Raw genomic sequence first — 19,505 nt, 5'->3', positions numbered from 1 at the left:
CGGAGGGAGGCCCGCATACCACAAAAAAAAAAAAAAAAAAAAAAAAAAAGGGCTGCCAGTCACTGTGATTCAGACCTTGCAGGGAAGGGGTGGCAAGTCTCGCTGACTCTGAGGTGCCCAAAAGACACCCTCCAGGTGGAGATTTCAAGTAGGCTGCTGAATCGATGGGTCTCAAGGCCAGAAGAAAGGTTGGGCTAAAGAGAGGGATTTGGAGTCTTCACCATAAAATAGTCATTGAAGCCATAGGAGCAGGTGGCGTTTCCTGGGGAAAGTGAATAAAAAGAGGAAGATCCAAGAAGAGGCCTGGGGAACTTTTAAGGGATAGAAAGAAAGAAGCCCACAGAGGGACGGAAAGGAGGAAGACCAGAGGAGGGAGAGGTCAGCGGGGTCACGGGCTGCTGAAGGGAAGTCAGGTCGGGAAACAGAAGGTTCCATTGGGTTCGGGGAGCAGAGTGTCAGTGGAGTGGTGGGGGCAGACTCGGGAAATGAGTGGGACACGAGGACGGGGTGACAGCCAGGATGGTTCCCTGTTCAAGAGATCTGGCTTGGAAGGGAAGAGAGAAAGGAAGCCAATGTGGAAGGGAAAGAGGCTTTAAAGGGAGAAACTGGAACACAAGCAAATGATGATGGGGAGGAGTCAGGAGAGAGACTGAAGGTGTGGGATGGAGGGAGGTGGCAGCAGGAATGTCCCCCGGAGGAGAGAAGGTGCAAGCAGAGGGGCCAGCCTTGCACAAGTGAAGCTGGGGAGCAGACCCACAGGTAACCACAGGACGCAGGTGAGCCTGGAGGAGCTTGAAGACAGACCTGGCTGTGACAGCTGAGCAGACTTCGGAAGCCATATGGCAGGCCACATGTGCTGAAGGGATGTTGTCATTACAGAACCACAAGGCAGGGACCCAAGGAGCCCCAGGCCAGCCTGAAGGGGGAAACGGCACCAGGAGCAGGGGCCAGGCTCAGGGAAGCCAAGCGCGGGTGCTGGGAGAGGGGGCACACATGGGGGCACAGGCTGAGCGCGGCTGAAGAGGCTGGGCTGGACTGAGCCGGTGGCCGGGTGGCCGGGTGGCTCTCCCTCTCTCCTGCGCAGTGGGACCTGGTGTGCAACTCCAACAAACTGAAGGAGATGGCCCAATCTATCTTCATGGCGGGCATACTGATTGGGGGGCTCGTGCTGGGAGACCTGTCCGACAGGTGAGACGCGGGGGCCTCGCCAGGGGAGGCACTACCCACGGAGACCCCCTGCCCCTCTCCATTCCACCCACGCACCCCCAAAGAGGCAAAGAGCTGGGGTAGCGGGGAGAGATGGTCCTTGCTGTGTAGCCAGCCCCTTTTGGGGCCACAGCCTTCTCCCTGCCCCCAAACCCCTACAGCTTGAGTCTTCCAGCCTCCCCAGACCTGGGGCAATGGCCTCAGGGTTTTCAGACACAGTAGTGGCTGCATGGCCGTGGAGGTGGGTGGATGAACGGCTTGGAGAGGAGTGGTCCTTTGACCCCTGCTCAGGTAGCTAAGCTGGGGGTGGAGGAGATCACTCATTAACTCAAACGTCTAACTGCAAACTTGTCAACCAAAAAAAGCAATTACCAGCAAGGCTCTGTCTGGGGAGGGAGTTACACGCCCCGCCTGGCCCTTTGGGAGGTGGAGGGTCCAGCCCTTTTCCCCCGAGGCCTGCGGAGTCACTGTCCTTAGCTGGCTCACAGCAGCTAACGACCCTCTTCTTCTTCTTCTTCTTCTTCTTCTTCTTCGAGCTGCAGGTTTGGCCGCAAGCCCATCCTGACCTGCAGCTACCTGCTGCTGGCAGCCAGCGGCTCAGGAGCAGCTTTCAGCCCCACCCTCCCCATCTACACAGTCTTCCGCTTCCTGTGTGGCTGCGGCATCTCAGGCATCACCCTGAGCACCACGATCTTGAGTGAGCTCCGGGGGGCGGGGCGGGGCGCGGGGACCAGGAGCTTGGGGAGCACCAGCCCGAAGCCAAGAGTGTGGCTCCGCCGCAGGCACCGGGCGACCTCGGTCAGGCAAGGCGCTGCCGCTCTCAGGACCCCAGAGGCCCCCTCTGAACATTACAACGAGCATAATAGCAGCAGCTTCAATACTGAGGACCTACCCCGGGCCTGGCATCTGCCAGGTACATGATCTCGTTCAGCCCCCACACACACAAGTAGGTAAAACAAGGGAAGTCACCTGCCACTGGAGAGGCAGTCAAGACTGCAGGCTGGGGAGTCAGTCAAACCTACGTTTGAGTCCTACCTTCTTGAGCCTCAGTCACCGCATCTCTAAAATGGGGGCGATGAAACTTTAGGATCGGGGTCAGATCAAGTAGCCAGCAGAGGGGCAGGAGCTGGTGCCCCTTCTCAGGAGGTGCCCACCGCCCAGTAGGGTCTTAATCTGGTCCTTGGGTTCCTCCTGCAGGTGTCGAGTGGGTGTCCACCCGGATGCGGGCCATCAAGTCGATTTCACTCGGTTACTTCTACACCAGTGGCCAGTTCATTCTGCCTGGCCTGGCCTACGCCATCCCCCAGTGGCGCTGGCTCCAGTTAACCGTGTCCATTCCCTTCTTCGCCTTCTCTCTGTTGTCCTGGTATGTGACCCTCTTTTCTTCAGCCCCCTCCTTAGAGCCACTGGGATCAAACAGGAGGAGCCCATGCCTGACCAGGCTGGCTGACTCTGTCTGTCCCGAGACACCCCATCCCAGAGTCAGGAAGGGCATTCCAGGGAGGAGGAACCACACACCGAGGCGGGAGGGAGCGCTCGGCTGGGGGTGTGGGCGGTGAGGGGGTTAGGGTCAGGCTGTGAAGAGCACAGAAAGCCAGAGAGGCCTCGGTTTCACGTGGAGGGACAGAGAACGCCTCTGAAGGTGCCCGGCGTGCTGAGAGGCCTGACCAAACTTCCGTTCGTGACATAATCACACAGAAGGACAAACCCAAGTGGGTGGGGACGAGAGACAAAGGGAAGTGACCGTGTGGGAAGGAGGAGCCTGGGGGATGAGTCTGAGGGGCGTTTTGAAGGAGAAATCCTCAGAGTGTGGGGACTTCTGCATCTGAGGCATAAAGGAAAGGAAAGCTCCAACCTGAGAACCTGGGAGGATCAAGGGGTCTGGGGCAGAGACCCCGAGGGAGGACATGTAGAACACAGGAAACCAATCTGTAGGTGGTAGTTGATAGCTGGGCCCAAAGAACGGGAAATAATGAACAAGCTCAGGAGCAGAAATGAAGTCCTGGAGGATCCTTTATCCAGCACTTACCATGTGCAAGGCCCTGTTCTGGGCATCAACCCACATCATACCAACACTTACGGCATCTCTGTGTGAAGGGGACATTATTGTTCCCATTTTACAGATGAGGAAACTGAGGATGAGAGAGGTGAAGCAATCCTCCAAGGTTACACAAAAAGACACAGGACTGGAATGGGGCCTCCATTTGAAAATGAGAATAAGCTCCCAAGGGGACAGGCAATCTTGCAGTGAGAGAGATGGTCAGAGAGTCCAGAGTGGAGTTGGGTATGTCCACAGCCTAGGATGGGAGCCGAGAGTTGGGAGGCAAAATAAGGGCAGATGGTCAGCAGTCCCCTTCATTGTGTGACTTGGGACAAGCCTCACCCACTCTGAGCCTCATGATTTTTCTAGGCAAAATGGAGATACTGATGCCTGTCTCTCAGATTTACATGTGCCTGGTCCACAGGAAGGCTCACTAATTGGAAGCCACTGTTGTCATTATTCTCAGGGAGAGGAGGATGGAATCCAGGCCCTGGCTATGGGATTTGGGAGGAAGTCACCCATCATCTTGGTAGGCTCAGGCTGAGAAGACTGTCCGGGCAGAAATAAGACCACAGGGCCAGAAGGGCAGGTAGCAATGGGCTGCCACTACCAGCAGGACCAAAGGTCTGAGGCCAGGTGACCCGTGTCCACTCCCCTGAGGGTCTCACTGGAGCCAGGTCCTGGGGGCCTGTGGGGTCCACAGCCGGAACGGACCCCACCTGGGACCAGACTTTTCCAAGCATCCCTCCTTTCTCCCCACGCCTCTGCCTCCTCCATCTCCCTTCACTTTGTGACCCTCAGGGTTTGCTCAGGGGTGAAACAACCCCCAAAGCACAGCCCAAGGGTGGGGGAGAGGGAGGTTGGCCACACACTTGCCAACCCAAGCCCCATATTGCGCTTGCAAACCGTCCCCCGACCCAGCAGAGTTGGCCTTTTGCAGGGAGAATCAAAGGGTCCTCAGACCCACTCCCTAGACCACAGCCCTAAGCTTAGCCCCCTTCCTCAGCTGACCCCCCTGACCCCCCTTCACCCAGGACCTGGAATTCGGCCCAAGGACGGCTGGGGACGTGGACGTGCAGGACCCTCGAGCTGTCCAGCCTCGAGCATGCCATCCCTTCCCCAGGCCCCACCTGCCTTGGCCTAGGGCCCGAGGCTCCCAGCTAAGAACAACACCCAAGAATAACAAGCTGCCCGGGGTCAGGGGCAGGGGAAAGGCTCTTCTGGAAAGGGAAGAAGAGATATCTGGAATTTGTGCCGGCTGAAGGCAGCCCAGGTGCAGAGCTTGACCAAGTTTAAATTCCATGAAACCTGCAATAAGGCAGCTCGGGTTTCTGGTCCTCCTAGCCTTTGGCCCTGGCTCTTGATCTTTTTCCAGCCTCTCAGAAGAACTTCTGGTGTTGGGAGGTGGGGGGATGGGAGCCACTGTGACTTGATTCTGGCCCCCAGGTGGCTGCCAGAGTCCATACGTTGGATGATCCTGTCTGGAAGGTCCTCCAAGGCCCTGAAGACATTCCGGCAGGTGGCGGCCTTCAATGGCAAGAAGGAGGAAGGAGAAAAACTCAGCCTGGAGGTAGAGACCCAGAGGGATTGTAGGCTGGGGCACGAACCCGGGCTCTGCTCTTGGACTGTCCCCTCCTCTTGCCTCTGTTTCCCCTGCTCACAAGCCTACACCTGATGCCCTAAGCAAGCTTTTCTAAAGGCATCAGCCCTGCACCTCCCTCTCTTCTTCCTCTGCCCACCAGCTGGTCGCTAATGGACCCCTCCCCTTCCTCTGCCCCAAGGAGATCAAACTCAACCTGCAGAAGGAGATCACCTTGGCCAAGGCCAAGCACAGCATAGCTGACCTGTTCCGGACACCCATCCTGCGCCGTGTGACCGTCTGTCTTTCCCTGGCCTGGTAACCCACCACCCCTCCCTGCCCACACCCTAGCACCCCTGCCAAGCAGGGGTCATGAACAAGGCTTCTGGCAGGCTCGCCTAAGGGCAAGGCCTAAAATACCTGCAAGAAGAGTCAAGGGATCCCCTCCTCAGGGCTTCCCCAGTCCAGCCCCAACCCCAGAAATCTCTGGCATCCCTGCCCCACACCCAGGTCCAGCCATAAAGGCCTGCTTCCTTCTGGGGTCACACCCACCTCACCCACAGGGCAAATGCTCCAAACACCTTCACCAGCTCACATCCCTACCACGTGAGCTGTGCCTCTCTGTCCCTGCCCCCCACTGGTCCAGCTCTGCCCTCTGGGACCCTACAGAACAAGCCTGGCCCTCGGGGCTTCAAGATTTAACGACAGAAATTGTAACTCTTCTAAGTCTTCTCTTTTGCCCGACAACCCACATCTCCTTCAAAGCCCTTTCCGTGACCTGGTTCTGACGCCCTTCTCATCCTGGCCATCCCCACGTGAAAAGGATTCAGTATATCCAGGAACTCTCCAAAAGGGATCCCACAATTCTGAGAGGGGGAGGGGAGACATCTGACCCATGTGTGCAGCCCGGGGGACTTTCACCTCCCCCATCTGAATGTTAAACCATTACCCAACAAAGAGAGATTGTTTACTGCCTCCGAGTCCCTCCAGGACCGATATTCTCTGGAGTCAATTATATGGCACTTTGTCACCATACCCTAGACCATGTCCATGTCAGACATAACCAATCAATCCCAGCACTCTCTCACTGAGCCCAGACACAATCTCAGAGGCCTCAAAACAGCACTGAAGCAGCCCCTGTCAATCTGTTGCAGTTGGGACAAGAAATGAAACTATTCATCATCCTGGTGACCCAATGAGCAGTATGGGGAGAGGCCCCCGCCTGGCTGTGGGTCCTAATCATTCTCTCTCTGACCCTCAGGTTTTCCACCGGTTTTGCCTACTACAGTTTGGCTATGGGTGTGGAGGAATTTGGCGTCAACCTCTATGTTCTCCAGCTCATCTTTGGTGGGGTTGACGTCCCAGCCAAGTTCATCACTATGGTCTCCATAAGCTATCTGGGCCGGCACACCACGGAGGCCATTGCGCTACTCCTGGCAGGAGGATGCATCCTGTCTCTCATCTTTGTGCCTTCGGGTGAGAAGCTGGGGCGACCCCCAGAACCCTCCGAAAGAGGCTGACCCGTGAGACCAATGTGTCTGTGGGCCTCACAGGCTTGGAAGTGGGGTTCCAGGGACTCCAGATCTGCTGAGTCTGCCTCTAATTCACTGTGTTACCTTGAGCAGCTCCCTGTACTCTCTGGGGCTCAGGTTTCTCGTCTAGGAAATAACACAGGTGGGCTAGATGATATCAAAGATCCTTTTCAGATCTGACTCAGGGCAAAGTATGGCGGTGTCTACACAGTGAGAGGAATTGCTCGGGATTTGGGTGTGGCCTGGGTGACATCGCTGCAGAAGACAAGCTTGGATGGGGAAACATCAGAGCCCAGTGCTCAAGGAACACCCCACAACCTACTCCACCATGACCTTGGAAAAACCACTTTTACTTTATATAGATGTTTGTGTGTTGCTACACCTATATCCTTCCAAAGGAACTGGAGATGTTTTAGGACAAAAACAGATACAACAAAATATGAGAATAGGGAATCAGAGCCAGGGAAAAACCCAAATGCAGCAGGACACAAGCCTGCGAAGCACTGGGAATAGCAGAGGGGCTGTTACTCAGCTTTAAGTTTGGATCTGAGCTGTCCGGCAGCCAAAGCAAAAAGGGAGACAAGGTCTCTGAGGAGTGAGAACACTCAGGGGCTCCTGAGCCCCAAGGTCCACTGCGTTTCCTTTCCTCTGCAGACTTGCTGACCCTGAGGACAGTACTGGCTGTGTTTGGGAAGGGATGCTTGTCCAGCTCCTTCAGCTGCCTCTTCCTCTACACGAGCGAGCTATACCCCACAGTCATCCGGTAGGTGCTGGGCCTGCAAGCGGCCCAGCCGAAGGATACAGGGGCAGGTGGGATTGTGGCCCCTGTCCAGGAGTCCCAGAGCTGTTCTTTGGGAAACCCACACACAGGCTGCCAATCTCTGCTCTGAACCCTCCTAGGCAAACAGGTATGGGCATAAATAACCTGTGGACGCGCGTGGGAAGCATGACGGCCCCCCTGGTGAAAATCACCGGGGAACTGAAGCCCTTCATCCCTAATCTCATCTTTGGGACCATCGCCCTCCTGGGAGGCAGTGCAGCCCTCTTCCTGCCTGAGACGCTCAATCAGCCCTTGCCAGAGACTGCTGAAGACTTAGAAAACTGGTCAGTCCCCTGTTTCTGGCCCCACCAGTCCTCCTCCTTGGGGAAGCCCAGGGCTTCTCCTGAGCTCTCTTTCCCTAGGTCCCTGCAGGCAAAGGAGCCAAAGCAGGAGCCAGAAGCGGAAAACGCGTCCCAGAGGATCCCTCTGCAGCCTTGTGAACTGGGCCTGGGCCCCAACTGAAGGCAACAGACCCTCCTTTCCCTGCCCTCCAGAGACTAATCCCAGCCGGGTCCTTGCCTGTCTCTGGGCTCCGCAGGCACCTAGGGGAGGGCCCTGGGTGCATCTATGCTCCTAGGACACAGTCTTCTGAGAGCTTGGTGGAGGTATCTCCACCACCACCAGAGCTCCCCAACCCAGCCCTGGCCAGTTCAAAAGTTTAGCCACAGGCCTTTGCAGACCCCATCTTGCCCTCACCCTCCCTGCAGCCCAGGCCCTGCCATTCTTCTGTCCAGCCCTTCCCCACTGACCACTTCCCACATTGTTCCCACTCCCTTCCCCTTCTTGCTCCCACCCCTTTCTTCAATGGGAGGTTTCAATAAACAGCAGTGAAGAACTCAAGCCACGCTGCCCAGGAACAGGGCTGGGAGAGGGGGCAGGGCCTGGTACGGACGTGTGAGCATGTGCATCTGCCCATCCACACTGGCATGTACATACAGGTACGGGCACACAGGTACCTGCAAGCTGGACTGATGTGAACACGTGTGTCCAGTGTGAGCACACTGACGTGTGTATATGCCAAGCCTGTATTAGTCGACTCGGACTGCTATAACAACATGCCACAGACAGAATCACTTAAACAATTTCTTCCTCACAGTTCGGGAGGCTGAGAAGTCCAAGATCAAGGTGCTGGCAGACTCAGTTCCCGGTGGAGACTCCCTTCCTGGCTTGCAGATGGTCAGATACCTTCTCACTGTGTCTCACATGGCAGGAGAGAGACGACTCGAGCTTTCTGGTTTCTCTTCTTTTAAGGGCACTAATCCCATCATGGGGGCCCCATCCTCATGACCTCATCTAACTCTAATTACCTCCCAAAGGCCCCACCTCCTAGTACCATCACATTGGGGGTCACAAAGCAGTCTATAGCAAGTCCTGTCCTTGGAAATACCACGTGTGTATCTACATGTCCTGCCATGCGTGTGAGCACTTGACTAGATAAGCCCAGAGTGGCTGCGGACGGAAGCCAGGGCTCCTCCAATCCCGACCTCCCTCTCCCTGCTCACCCCAAGTCTCTGATCCATGTCCCAACCCCGCGCCCACCAGGCAGCTTTGTCTCCTATTTAACTGAGAAAACTGCAACCGTAACTGAACATTGTCGACGTCTGCCGCCATGTTTCCCAAGTTTCCCCCAATCACAACAGAAAGTCCAGTCCTCCCATTGGGGCTTTGCATCCAGCCTCTCCCACCAGCAGCCATCTGCCTTCTCCCTGGGTCTCTGCCCTTTCCCTCTCTCCTGGCTCCTTCCCATCACCAGTTAAATAAACCCAAGGCTCTCCTATCTTAACACAAACCAACCAACCAACCATCCTTGGAGGCCACGTCTCTCTCCAGGGCCACACTGTCTCTTTCTCCACTTCACAGCCAAACTTCACAAAGCTCCTGTCTGCCTCCCCTGCCTCCACTCTCTAACCCCACCCAAACTGCGCACTGGCTCCCACCCTTCTCTGAAATTGTTTTCACCAACAACACTCATCAGCCCCTGTGCCAAATCCATAGGTCACTTATCATCCCTTGTCTTACTTGAGCTCACAGCAGATTTCGTTCTATCGGTCATGGCCTCCTTCCTTGGTTTCTGAGATGCTATGTGCTTACAGCTCGCTCCCACACTCTGGCTGCTCCTTCTCAGTCTCCTTTGGGGTTTCCTGTAAATGCTACTGTGGTCACTTTGTCCTGCACCCACACCTTCCTCAAGGGTCTACATTCCCCAGAACCTGCTAACTGAACAGTTAACATGACCCTGCACCTCTGGTCATGATTGACTGGACCAGAGGACACTTCAGGTCCAAATCTCGTTAATCACATGTTCCCTCCGGGCTGGAATTTGGGTCATGGGGGTTCTAGTCCATCTCTTGTTTCTTGTCCTGAGAAGGCAAGATAGCACGAAGGTGGGCTGGCCCAGATAAAAGTAGAGCAGAGAAAATCAGTTGCAGAGAAAGAATGAAGCAGGTGCACAGAGGGGGGGAAAAAAGATATGGGCTCAGATAAACAAATGGTGAGACCATTTGCATTTATTCTTTTTTTTTTTAATTTATTTTTGGCTGCATTGGGTCTTTTTTGCTGCGCGCGGGCTTTCTCTAGTTGTGGCGAGCAGGGAATACTCTTCATTGCGATGCGCGGGCTTCCCATTGTGGTAGCTTTCTTGTTGCAGAGCATGGGCTCTAGGCATGCGGGCTTCAGTAGTTGCAGCACGCGGGCTCAGTAGTTGTGGCGCATGGACTTAGTTGCTCTGCAGCATGTGGGATCTTCCCCGACCAGGGCTCGAACCCATGTCCCCTGCATTGGCAGGCGGATTCTTAACCACTGCGCCACCAGGGAAGTCCCTGCATTGATTCTTAATGGATTCCAGGTCCCAATTCCCTCTCAGCCCTGGATGCACTTTCTGCCCCTGGGTTCTATCAACTATTTTGAATTCGCTGAATAAACTCCTTTTTTTCAAAGATAAACTCAAGTGTTTCTGTTCCTTATAACCAAACAATTCCAAAAGCAATTCCTTTATCAGCTCTTAGTGATCATCTCTCAAAACTCTTCCTAGGACCTCTTCCTCTAGGATTCTTTACCAGCACTGTCCAGTGAAAATATAATGCAAGCCACTTGTGTAATTTAAAAATTCCTAGTAACTATTAAAAAGGTGAAATTAATTTTAATACTATAGTAATATTTTTATTTAACCCAATATATCCATATATTACCATTTCAACATGTAATCAATAGAAAAGTTATCAATGAGATATTTTATAGCCTTTCATTCATACTGAGTCTTCAAAATCCATATGTATTTTACCCTAACAGCATATCTCCGTGAGGATTAGCTCAATTCAGGTGCCCAGTAGTAGCTAGTGGCTACCATACTGGACAACTCAGACACACAGCAGGGCTTCAATTATCAGCCACGGAGCTAATTACTCTCAAGTCTGTATTTAGATATTTGTGAGAGAGCGCTTAATAAACGTGAGCTGAATCATATTGTCCCCATGCTTCAATTCTTTGATAACGTCCCATCGAGATGAAGTCTAAACTCTGTTACAAGGCCCATCATGATCAGGCCCCAACCTGCCCCAGTGGCTTCAGTTTTTAACACCCTCTACCTTGCACCCTGAAATCTAGCCTCATTTCACGTCTTTCAGTTCCTAGACTGCAACAGCTCCTCTTATGCCTGCCCTTCATCCCTGCCTGGCACCTGACTTCTCCCCATCCCACCTCCACAACATTTGACTTAGGATCAGCTGACAGTGGGACCACCAATGTCTCCCCTTGGCTTGAGTGGGTCTCAACCTGCAGGGAGAAGAATTGGGCTCAGTGAAGAACACTGGCGCTCTCACCCCATCCCCATCTTTCAGTTATCCAGAATTCAGGGTGGCTCCCAGGATGTCCTAGCTGTTCCTGTGCTGTATCTGGCGATTTGCTGCAAAGACACACAGGAAGGTAAGGGAAGATGCCCAGGAAAGCAGCTCCTAGTCACATGTTCAGGACTCCTAGTGACCTGGGATGCCGGTGTCAGGATGTACTGACCCCCACCCCCCGATATACGCCATTCCTCTGGCCATTCCCAGCTCCCCATCTGGATTCCACCCTCTCTCCATGTCTGCTTGTTCTTCCACAATTCCAGCTCCTCCCGCTTTCCCTATTCGCTTCTCTCTGTCCCTGAACTGGCTCAGCGAATTGCCACCCAATGTGGAGCACCTCACCTGCGGGGCGTCCTCATACTGAGCCACGTCATTGGTTACTAGACTCATATCCAGCCTTTAAATGGCAGTCTTTGGATTAATTTCTAACTTATATACTACCCATTGACCAGAGCAGCCAGGCCACAAGGCATAAAGCTCACAATTTGGCTCCTTGCTCTGAATGTTGTTGTAGACCTGGCAGGCACTTGGAGTCTGCCAGACTTCTCTCCAGGTCAATCATTTCAAACTCACACTTAGGGCATGTGATCTGAGCAAGAGTGTTTTCTTTATCTGTAAATTATTTTATTTGAAAAGTCTCCCAAAATAATCAACATCAAAATCACAGGTAGTCACACACCTGAAATCCCATTTATTTAATGGGATAAAATTATACAAAATCTGGATGTCTCAGAAAATCTGGGATATGTGATGGCTGCTAACATAGTAGAAAAAGCAATGGAATCAAGAGGGCTGAGTTCTAGATCTGCTTGCTGTGTGATCCTAGACAAAGCCCTTGCCTACTCTGGGCCTTGGTCTCCTCATCTGCACAATGGAAGTTTTCACCTGTGTGATGGTGTTCATCGCTAATGGCACGTGGTTCTGTGGCTCTTGGCCAGTCGGAAGTCCTCAGATTTGACCCCTTCTCGGTGAGCATGGCTAGAACTTAAGTCCACATTCCAGTGAGCACAGGGGAGTCCAACTCTGGGTGCTTAATGACCCAGAATGTCCCTAAAGGATAGTTCCCGGCTCTACAAATCATTTGCCAAGGAGGCAATTCCATCCAGAAACTCTCCATGAGCTGAGAGGCTGGTGGAGAATCCCCTCACTAACCAGATAATTCCAGGAGCCAACCACAGTTCAGTCCCTAGAGTTTCCAGTTGAGCCTTTTCCAGACTTAGGCTGGCTTGGAGCTGCTCAGACACTAGGGTTCTCCCAGGCAGGATTGGACACAGGCTCAGAGAAGAAGGGTGCTTGTAGGGGCCCGCAATCTCCCCCACTGCACTTGGCACTCCACCCACTCCCCCATGAGGGCACCAAGTCCTGGCAGGAGACTGGCCCCAGAACCCCCAAGCTGTTTGTCCAGCTGTCCTCACATTCCCCAGGCCACAAGGTTCTTATATACCTTGGCCTGGAAAATGTTGTCAGGCATCTGGACACCCATGGGGTCCCAGCCCAGAACCAACACAGGGTAGGAGGAGGGAAGCTGGGCTGAGTCTCATACCTCTCTGGGCCTCCCCTATTCTCCTCCGTACATATGAGGTCAGATGGTCACCAAGAGCTCTTTAGCTGGGCAGTCCACACCTCCAGAGCACCAGGTAAGAACTTGGTTGGCTTTGAAGTTAGACAGAAAAGGTTTGAACTAGCGGAAGACTTTATGTACCCAGGACTTCGACAGACAATAAACGCTCCCCCAACTTCATACACAAAAGTGTAGTTTGTGTAAACTGTGCGATGTTAACAGAGCATCTTGACTCCTTACGAGAGGAGTCGGAAGTCAAACTGCTTCCCCTCGATAAGACTTGGAGATTTGTGCCCAGAAGAATTGAGAAATGCCCCTTCCCTTCGCAGCCCTTTGCATCAGCTAATTTGTACAGGGTCTGGCATACCTCCTGTAAAACTATGGAACCCTAATCATCCATTGTGTTCAGACATATGCCAAAATCTCTGAAGTGAGCTGGAGGAGCAGTCAACAGGTGGCAGATTACAGAGAGGGACAGCCAGAGACCCCAAATGGAAACACACCACGAAGGGCAAAAAAAGAGTCTAATATGGTCACCCAAACCCAGCGATCGAGTTAGAACATGGTGGGAAAGGGTGTTGGCCTGGACACAGGGAGACCAGGGCCTTGATTCAGCCACTCCAGTGGCAAAGCTGGCTGGGTAGGCGCGGCCAGGGGAAGGCTTGCAGCACTTTGGAGCCTGCAAGTCTGCTGTTATTCTGGGGAGGCAGAGGAGTTCTCTTGCTCACCTTGCAAACACTTGCCCATTCAAATAAGCATGTGGGGATTCTTAGAAATATGTTGGTAGGAGTCATCCGTCTGACTGCACTGTCCTTTGCCAAGCAGGTATGGGATTGATCACTATACAAAAGAAGTTTGAGGACATCTTCTAGGGTAGGGTTTCTTAGCACTACTGACATTTTAGCTCCAGAAAATTATTGGTTATGGAGACCAGTCCTGTGCACTGTAGGATGCTGAGTAACATCCCTGGGACTCTACCCACTAGATGCCAGTAGTACCACCACCCCCAGTGGTGACAACCAAAAATGTCTCCAGATGTCCCCTGGGGAAAAATCTCCCCCAATCGGGAATCACTGTTCTGAGGGTAAGATGTGCCTAGGCACATTTTCCCTCTAAAATCAGTGTGATGGTGTCACCTTTTTACCAGAAACAAATAATAAGAACAGCTCATGATCACTGAGCCACAAGGCAGGGACCACCTTAAGATCTTTACCAGTATTTGCTCATTTAACCCTCCAACAACCCAATGAGGCATACGCAACCATTATCCCCATCTTGCAAACAAGGACACTGAGATACAGAAAGTTTAGCAACTTGCCCATGGCCAGCAAGTGTAGAGTGAGGATTTGGATCCGAGTCAACTGAGTCCAGAGTCCATGGTTGATATAATATACACTATGCAAAGTAAAAGCAAGAAGCTGCAACCCGCTCTTTTGACATCCCCAACCCATGATCCAACCAATCGGATCCCATAGAAACCCATCCAATCAGAGCTTGGCACTGCCCTGAGCAGGAGTGACCTGGACGCAGGAACAAAAGCGTTGGGGAAATCAACTGAATGTCTTAGAGTTGCGGCTAAAAGTAAAATAAGTTCATGCTCATTGTAAAGAAGGAGGAGGAGGAGGAGGAGAAAGAGAAGGAAAAGGAGGAGAAGAAGGAGAAGGAGAAGGAGAAGGAGAAGAAGAAGAAGAAGAAAAAGGAGGAGGGGAGGGGGAGAAGGGGAGGAGGAGAAGCTATAGACAGAAGACAAGACAAAGGGAAATTTTGAATCAGGATGAGCAAGAAAGTAAAAGCTGAGATACTGGAAGACTCAATCTACATTACATAAGATGTTGGTCTTAGGTCTCACTGCTTCAAAAACAGCCTCTGACCTCTATTGTGTCTTCCAACTGAACAAAGCCGTGGTCCTATAAGATGTAAGCTGTCCCCAGAAGACCAAAGACCGGGGTTGCCAATTTTAGCAAATACTACAGGATAGTGGGAAGCAGCCGCATAGCACAGGGAGATCAGCTCGGTGCTTTGTGACCACCTAGAGGGGTGGGATAGGGAGGGTGGGAGGGAGACGCAAGAGGGAAGAGATATGGGGACATGTGTATATGTATAACTGATTCACTTTGTTGTAAAGCAGAAACTAACACAGCATTGTAAAGCAATCATACCCCAATAAAGATGTTTAAAAAAAAAAAAGAATACAGGAAACCCAGTTAAATTTGAATTTCAGATCAAGGAATACTTTTTTTTTTTTTTGCGGTACGCGGGCCTCTCACTGTTGTGGCCTCTCCCTTTGGCATGTGGGATCCTCCCGGACCGGGGCACGAACCCGTGTCCCCTGCATCGGCAGGCGGACTCTCAACCACTGCGCCACCAGGGAAGCCCCAATGAATACTTTTTTAGTAGAAGTATGTCCCATGTAAATATTAGGGACATTCTTAACACTAAAGAAGAAAATGTCTTTGATGATCTGAAATTCAAATTAACTGGGCGACCTGTATTTTCTCTGGCAACCCCTCCCCAAGACGGTCCCTTCGGCTCCTGCCCGCTAAAAGGGACAGAAGCCCCACAAGAGGCCAGCACACTTCCCAGAGCCCACTCCCCTCACTAAAAGGAAGACAAAAGGTCCCACCCTGTCCCCTCCTGCCCCCAGATGCCCAGTACAATCTGCTCCCATCACCCCCACTTCAGTCCACCCTCTCCTGCCCTTTATACCCATGAGGAGAAATTCCACTGACCCAAGGATACTTGGAGGGTTAATCCTGATATCAAGTCACACTTTAACTCATTCCCTCCGGGCCAAGGATTAAATACTGCCCTGCAGGGGTCAGGGCTACAGCAGACCCTGAAGGCCGAGAAACACCCCACACACTCACACCAAGTGAGGAGAGGCTGCCAAGGAAAGGGAGGGACGGAACAAGGAGAGAGAAGAAAGGAGGGGCCGCCTGGCCGGGCTGCTGTCCCCCCTACAGAGCCAGCTCAGATTCAGTTCCAGGAGCAGCTTGGCTGCGGAAGCAACCGCAGTCCCTCTCCTCCAGGGAAGGGCAGCAGGCAGACCGGCACACAGACGGAGGGCCTGGGACTGGAAGCCCTCAGCCCCCAGCCTCTCGGCCAGGCCTGGCCCCATGGCCTTCAACGACCTCCTGCTGCAGGTGGGGGGTGCCGGCCGCTTCCAGCAGATCCAGGTGACTCTGGTGGTCCTCCCCCTGCTCCTGATGGCCTCCCACAACACCCTGCAGAACTTCACCGCCGCCGTCCCCACCCACCACTGCCGCCCGCCTGCCGACACCAACCTCAGCAAGGACGGGGAGCTGGACGCCTGGCTGCCCCGGGACGGGCAGGGGCGGCCCGAGTCCTGCCTCCGCTTCACCTCCCCCCAGCGGGGGCCGCCCTTTCCCAATGGCACGGAGACCAATGGCACGGGGGCCACAGAGCCCTGCACCCACGGCTGGATCTATGACAATAGCACCTTCCCTTCCACCATCGTGATGGAGGTGAGGAGACCTGGGCCCCTCTGTGCACCATCCAGAGTGTGCTTTCCCCTCTGAGACACACACACACACACACACACACACACACACACACGCACACATATACACACACACACACACAGAGACTGTCTCAAATTCTCCAGAGGCCAAGATGGGAAAATGGAGAAAGGGGTTCAAGATGGGGGTCTTTGTAGGAAAGGGGGAGGTGGGAGTTGTAGGGGGTCAAGAAAAGTCTCTCAGCTCCTGGGGCCAAAGAGAAGAGTCAGGGGAAGAGGGTGACAACAGGCCTCAGAGGGCCAGGCGGAAGGAGGGCAAGGGGCTACCCTGCAGCCCAGGCTCACCCTGGCCTGACCCTTGCCCCCTCTCCCCACAGTGGGACCTCGTGTGTTCTCGTAGGGCCTTACGCCAGCTGGCTCAGTCCTTGTACATGGTAGGGGTGCTTCTCGGAGCCATGATATTCGGGCACCTGGCAGACAGGTCAGTCCTGGGCAGGGCCAAGGAGCCGGGCTGGGACTGGGGGCTCCTCATCTGGGCTTGGGGGGCCTAGGTGGGAGGTGGGCATCACCAGCTGGGGCTCGTTTGAGGACCTATAGCACAGCCTCACGATAAGTCACGGGTCCGGCAAAGACCCCCCCCACCCCAGGGACTCACCCAGGGCAAGCGCCCCTCTCCCAGTTTAGCCTGGTCCCTGCCCGTCCTCAGGACCCCTGTTGTAGGTCTTCCTTCCCCCGACAGGCTGGGCCGCCGGAAGGTGCTGATCTTGAACTACCTGCAGACGGCTGTGTCAGGAACCTGCGCCGCCTTTGCTCCCAACTTCCCCGTCTACTGTGCCTTCCGGCTCCTCTCGGGCATGTCGCTGGCTGGCATTTCCCTCAACTGCATGACACTGAGTGAGGGAGGCCGGAAGGGCAGGGCAGGCCCCTACCCACTCCCCTCCGACCACCCAGCCCTGCAGCCCCTTTCCAGCCTCCTCTCCCAGCCCACCCCTCCTGCACTCAGCCCGTCCTGCCCTTCCAGCCAACATAACAGCCGTTTTCCCGGGGCTCGCACCATCCTGACCTCTCACTTAAACATGTGATGGCAAAGTCCATTGTTAGGGCCAGGTGATCCCCATAAATGACTGAAGCAGACAACAGGCAGTAGGCGGTGGTGAGGACTGTCTCTGAAAGATAGTCACATCCATCCAGAGGGGCCACAGCCACTCAGCTGCTCCAGCCAAGAAGTCGCAGGGCTGTCAGATCTTCCCCTACCCTTTTTCATCAGTGTGAAGTATCCCAATTTTTTTTAACATTTGCGATTAATTCTCATATTTTTAACATAGGGCAAGCCAGCATCATATAGACCAAACACATTTATGGACTGAGCATGGCCTGTCCATGAGTCATCAGAGCACATCCTTGGATAAGTCACCCCCCTTCTCCCTGTTTCTCAGATGAGGAACCTGAGGCTGGGGAGAAGGGAAAGGATTTACCCAAGCTCATTCCTCAAGCCCAGAAGGGAATCTAAGGATTTGGGATTCTCCAGACTGAAGGAATTAACCAGGACAAGGCTAGGGCTGGGGCAGGACACCTAGAGAATCCAGTCCCAAAGGGCAATCTAAGTCTTCAAGCCACTGCCCCAGCTGCCAAATCAGGAGCCCACAAGGAACGAAACTGGACCTCTTCAGACAGAGGCAGAGAGGTGGTCCCACTCCCACCTCAATTCTCCAGAGTAGAGGAAAGCTAGTGTCTCCTCTGAGCTGCTCTGGCCACTGAGGCTGAAATCCAGCCCAGGCTGAGAAGGACCAGAGGGGCGGGTGCTGCTGAGGATGGAATGAGTGTGGTCAGAGTGTGGTCAGAGATGCTCTGAAGGGAAAGAGGACCCTGGCCAGGACAGTAGGTTGGAGAGGAGCAAAAACACACAGCAGGGGAGTGGAGGGGCCAGCTCCTGGGGATTCCAAACCTACCTCCCCACCCCCACCTCCACCACAAGTCCCCCACTCCCTCTCCCATGGCCCCCAACCTCGTTTGATGTATCTTCCACTGAGCCTTGGGACAGACCAAGGTTGGAACAGAGAGAGGGGTCTTGGTGGGCTCCACGGGTCTCCACCCACCTGGCACCCAGTAAGTTCCACCACTCTGTTCTAACCCTCTTTTCAGATGTGGAGTGGATGCCCATCCACACGCGGGCCTGCGTGGGCACCCTGATTGGCTATGTCTACAGCCTGGGCCAGTTTCTCCTGGCTGGTGTGGCCTATGCCGTGCCCCACTGGCGCTACCTGCAGCTGCTGGTCTCCGTGCCCTTTTTTGCCTTCTTCATCTACTCCTGGTGCGTGGGGCCCAGAGGGATGCGAGGGACAAGACTTCCCCCAGATCTCGCCCACAGAATCAGAGAAGGTCAAACCCAGGCCAGTGACTCAGTGTGACCAATGGGGAAACTGAGGCTCTGGGTGGAAGGACGTGCCCCAGGGGGTCCGGTTCTCTGGCTTCCCCGGCTCCCCCCCAGCTCTCCAGCCTGCCTGCCCTGCTCCCTTTACCCAGCACCCAAGGGCTGAGCTCCCGTGTTGGGGAATGAGTCATCACCAAGCTGGACACTGCCTTCTGGTCCTAGAGATTGGGGTGTGGCAAAGTCCCGGGTTCCCAATCTTACATAAAATCCCACTGCAGACCTCTGGAAAGCCCATGCCCTACCTCCAGCCCCAGTGACTGGAACTGAAGCCACGCCAACACCCACGCTCGCCCCTGCTCCCAGGTTCTTCATCGAGTCGGCCCGCTGGTACTCCTCCTCTGGGAGGCTGGACCTCACCCTGAAGGCCCTGCAAAGAGTGGCCTGGATCAATGGGAAGCAGGAAGAGGGGGCCAGTCTAAGTATGGAGGTGAGACCCCTGAGACCTCCCATGACACCCCACCAGGGCTCCATCCCTAAACCCAAGACTCACAGGGCTTCTCTGAGTGAGGAGCTAGGCTGGAAGGAGCTCCTACGGAAGTCCAAGCCCTGAGCCCCGTCCATCCCCGCAGGTGCTCCGGGCCAGTCTACAGAAGGAGCTGACCCTGGGCAAGGGCCAGGCCTCGGCCACGGAGCTGCTGCGCTGTCCTGCCCTTCGCCGCCTCTTCCTCTGCCTCTCCATGCTGTGGTAGGCCCAGACAGACAGACTGATGGACAGACAGACAGACCCAGAGACAAAAGACTGGTTGGGGAAAGAGTGGACACAGGGGATGGAAGAAGGGAGACAAGAGGGAGGAAGTCAGCAGACCAGCTATGAGGGGCAGGAATCCCCCACCAGAGAGAGCCTTAAAGAACCAGATGGGGCTTCCCTGGTGGCGCAGTGGTTGCGCGTCCGCCTGCCGATGCAGGGGAACCGGGTTCGCGCCCCGGTCCGGGAGGATCCCGCGTGCCGCGGAGCGGCTGGGCCCGTGGGCCATGGCCGCTGAGCCTGCGCGTCCGGAGCCTGTGCTCCGCAGCG

General features: G+C 54.4%; 2 protein-coding genes across 5 annotated transcripts in view; both read left to right on the top strand.

Annotated features, from left to right (window-relative positions):
- Nucleotides 1-8,016, top strand: part of SLC22A8 (solute carrier family 22 member 8) — a 20,861-nt gene extending 12,845 nt beyond the window's left edge. For both annotated transcript variants that reach the window (XM_007109992.2, XM_024133304.1), the window contains exons 3-11: nucleotides 1,085-1,188; nucleotides 1,749-1,903; nucleotides 2,404-2,572; nucleotides 4,694-4,817; nucleotides 5,029-5,144; nucleotides 6,088-6,302; nucleotides 7,013-7,121; nucleotides 7,259-7,462; nucleotides 7,541-8,016. In XM_007109992.2, the coding sequence (XP_007110054.2) occupies nucleotides 1,085-1,188; nucleotides 1,749-1,903; nucleotides 2,404-2,572; nucleotides 4,694-4,817; nucleotides 5,029-5,144; nucleotides 6,088-6,302; nucleotides 7,013-7,121; nucleotides 7,259-7,462; nucleotides 7,541-7,640 (1,296 nt within the window). In that variant the 3' untranslated portion in view covers nucleotides 7,641-8,016. The remainder of the gene's footprint in view (nucleotides 1-1,084; nucleotides 1,189-1,748; nucleotides 1,904-2,403; nucleotides 2,573-4,693; nucleotides 4,818-5,028; nucleotides 5,145-6,087; nucleotides 6,303-7,012; nucleotides 7,122-7,258; nucleotides 7,463-7,540) is intronic.
- A 7,395-nt stretch (nucleotides 8,017-15,411) lies between these two features.
- The window catches only part of SLC22A6 (solute carrier family 22 member 6), a 7,777-nt gene continuing 3,683 nt past the window's right edge, over nucleotides 15,412-19,505 (top strand). For 2 of the 3 annotated variants that reach the window (XM_007109991.2, XM_007109989.2), the window contains exons 1-6: nucleotides 15,698-16,066; nucleotides 16,437-16,540; nucleotides 16,799-16,953; nucleotides 18,202-18,370; nucleotides 18,794-18,917; nucleotides 19,060-19,175. In XM_007109991.2, coding sequence (XP_007110053.2) covers nucleotides 15,698-16,066; nucleotides 16,437-16,540; nucleotides 16,799-16,953; nucleotides 18,202-18,370; nucleotides 18,794-18,917; nucleotides 19,060-19,175 — 1,037 coding nt within the window. Of the gene's footprint in view, nucleotides 16,067-16,436; nucleotides 16,541-16,798; nucleotides 16,954-18,201; nucleotides 18,371-18,793; nucleotides 18,918-19,059; nucleotides 19,176-19,505 lie in introns of all 3 variants that reach the window. The other variant, XM_007109988.2, reaches the window with a different exon arrangement.

The sequence above is a fragment of the Physeter macrocephalus genome, chromosome 16 (genome assembly GCF_002837175.3).
Source record: "Physeter macrocephalus isolate SW-GA chromosome 16, ASM283717v5, whole genome shotgun sequence".
NCBI lineage: Eukaryota > Metazoa > Chordata > Mammalia > Artiodactyla > Physeteridae > Physeter > Physeter macrocephalus.
The sequence above is the reverse complement of the archived record's forward strand: the minus strand, read 5'-3'. Positions and strand labels throughout refer to the sequence as shown.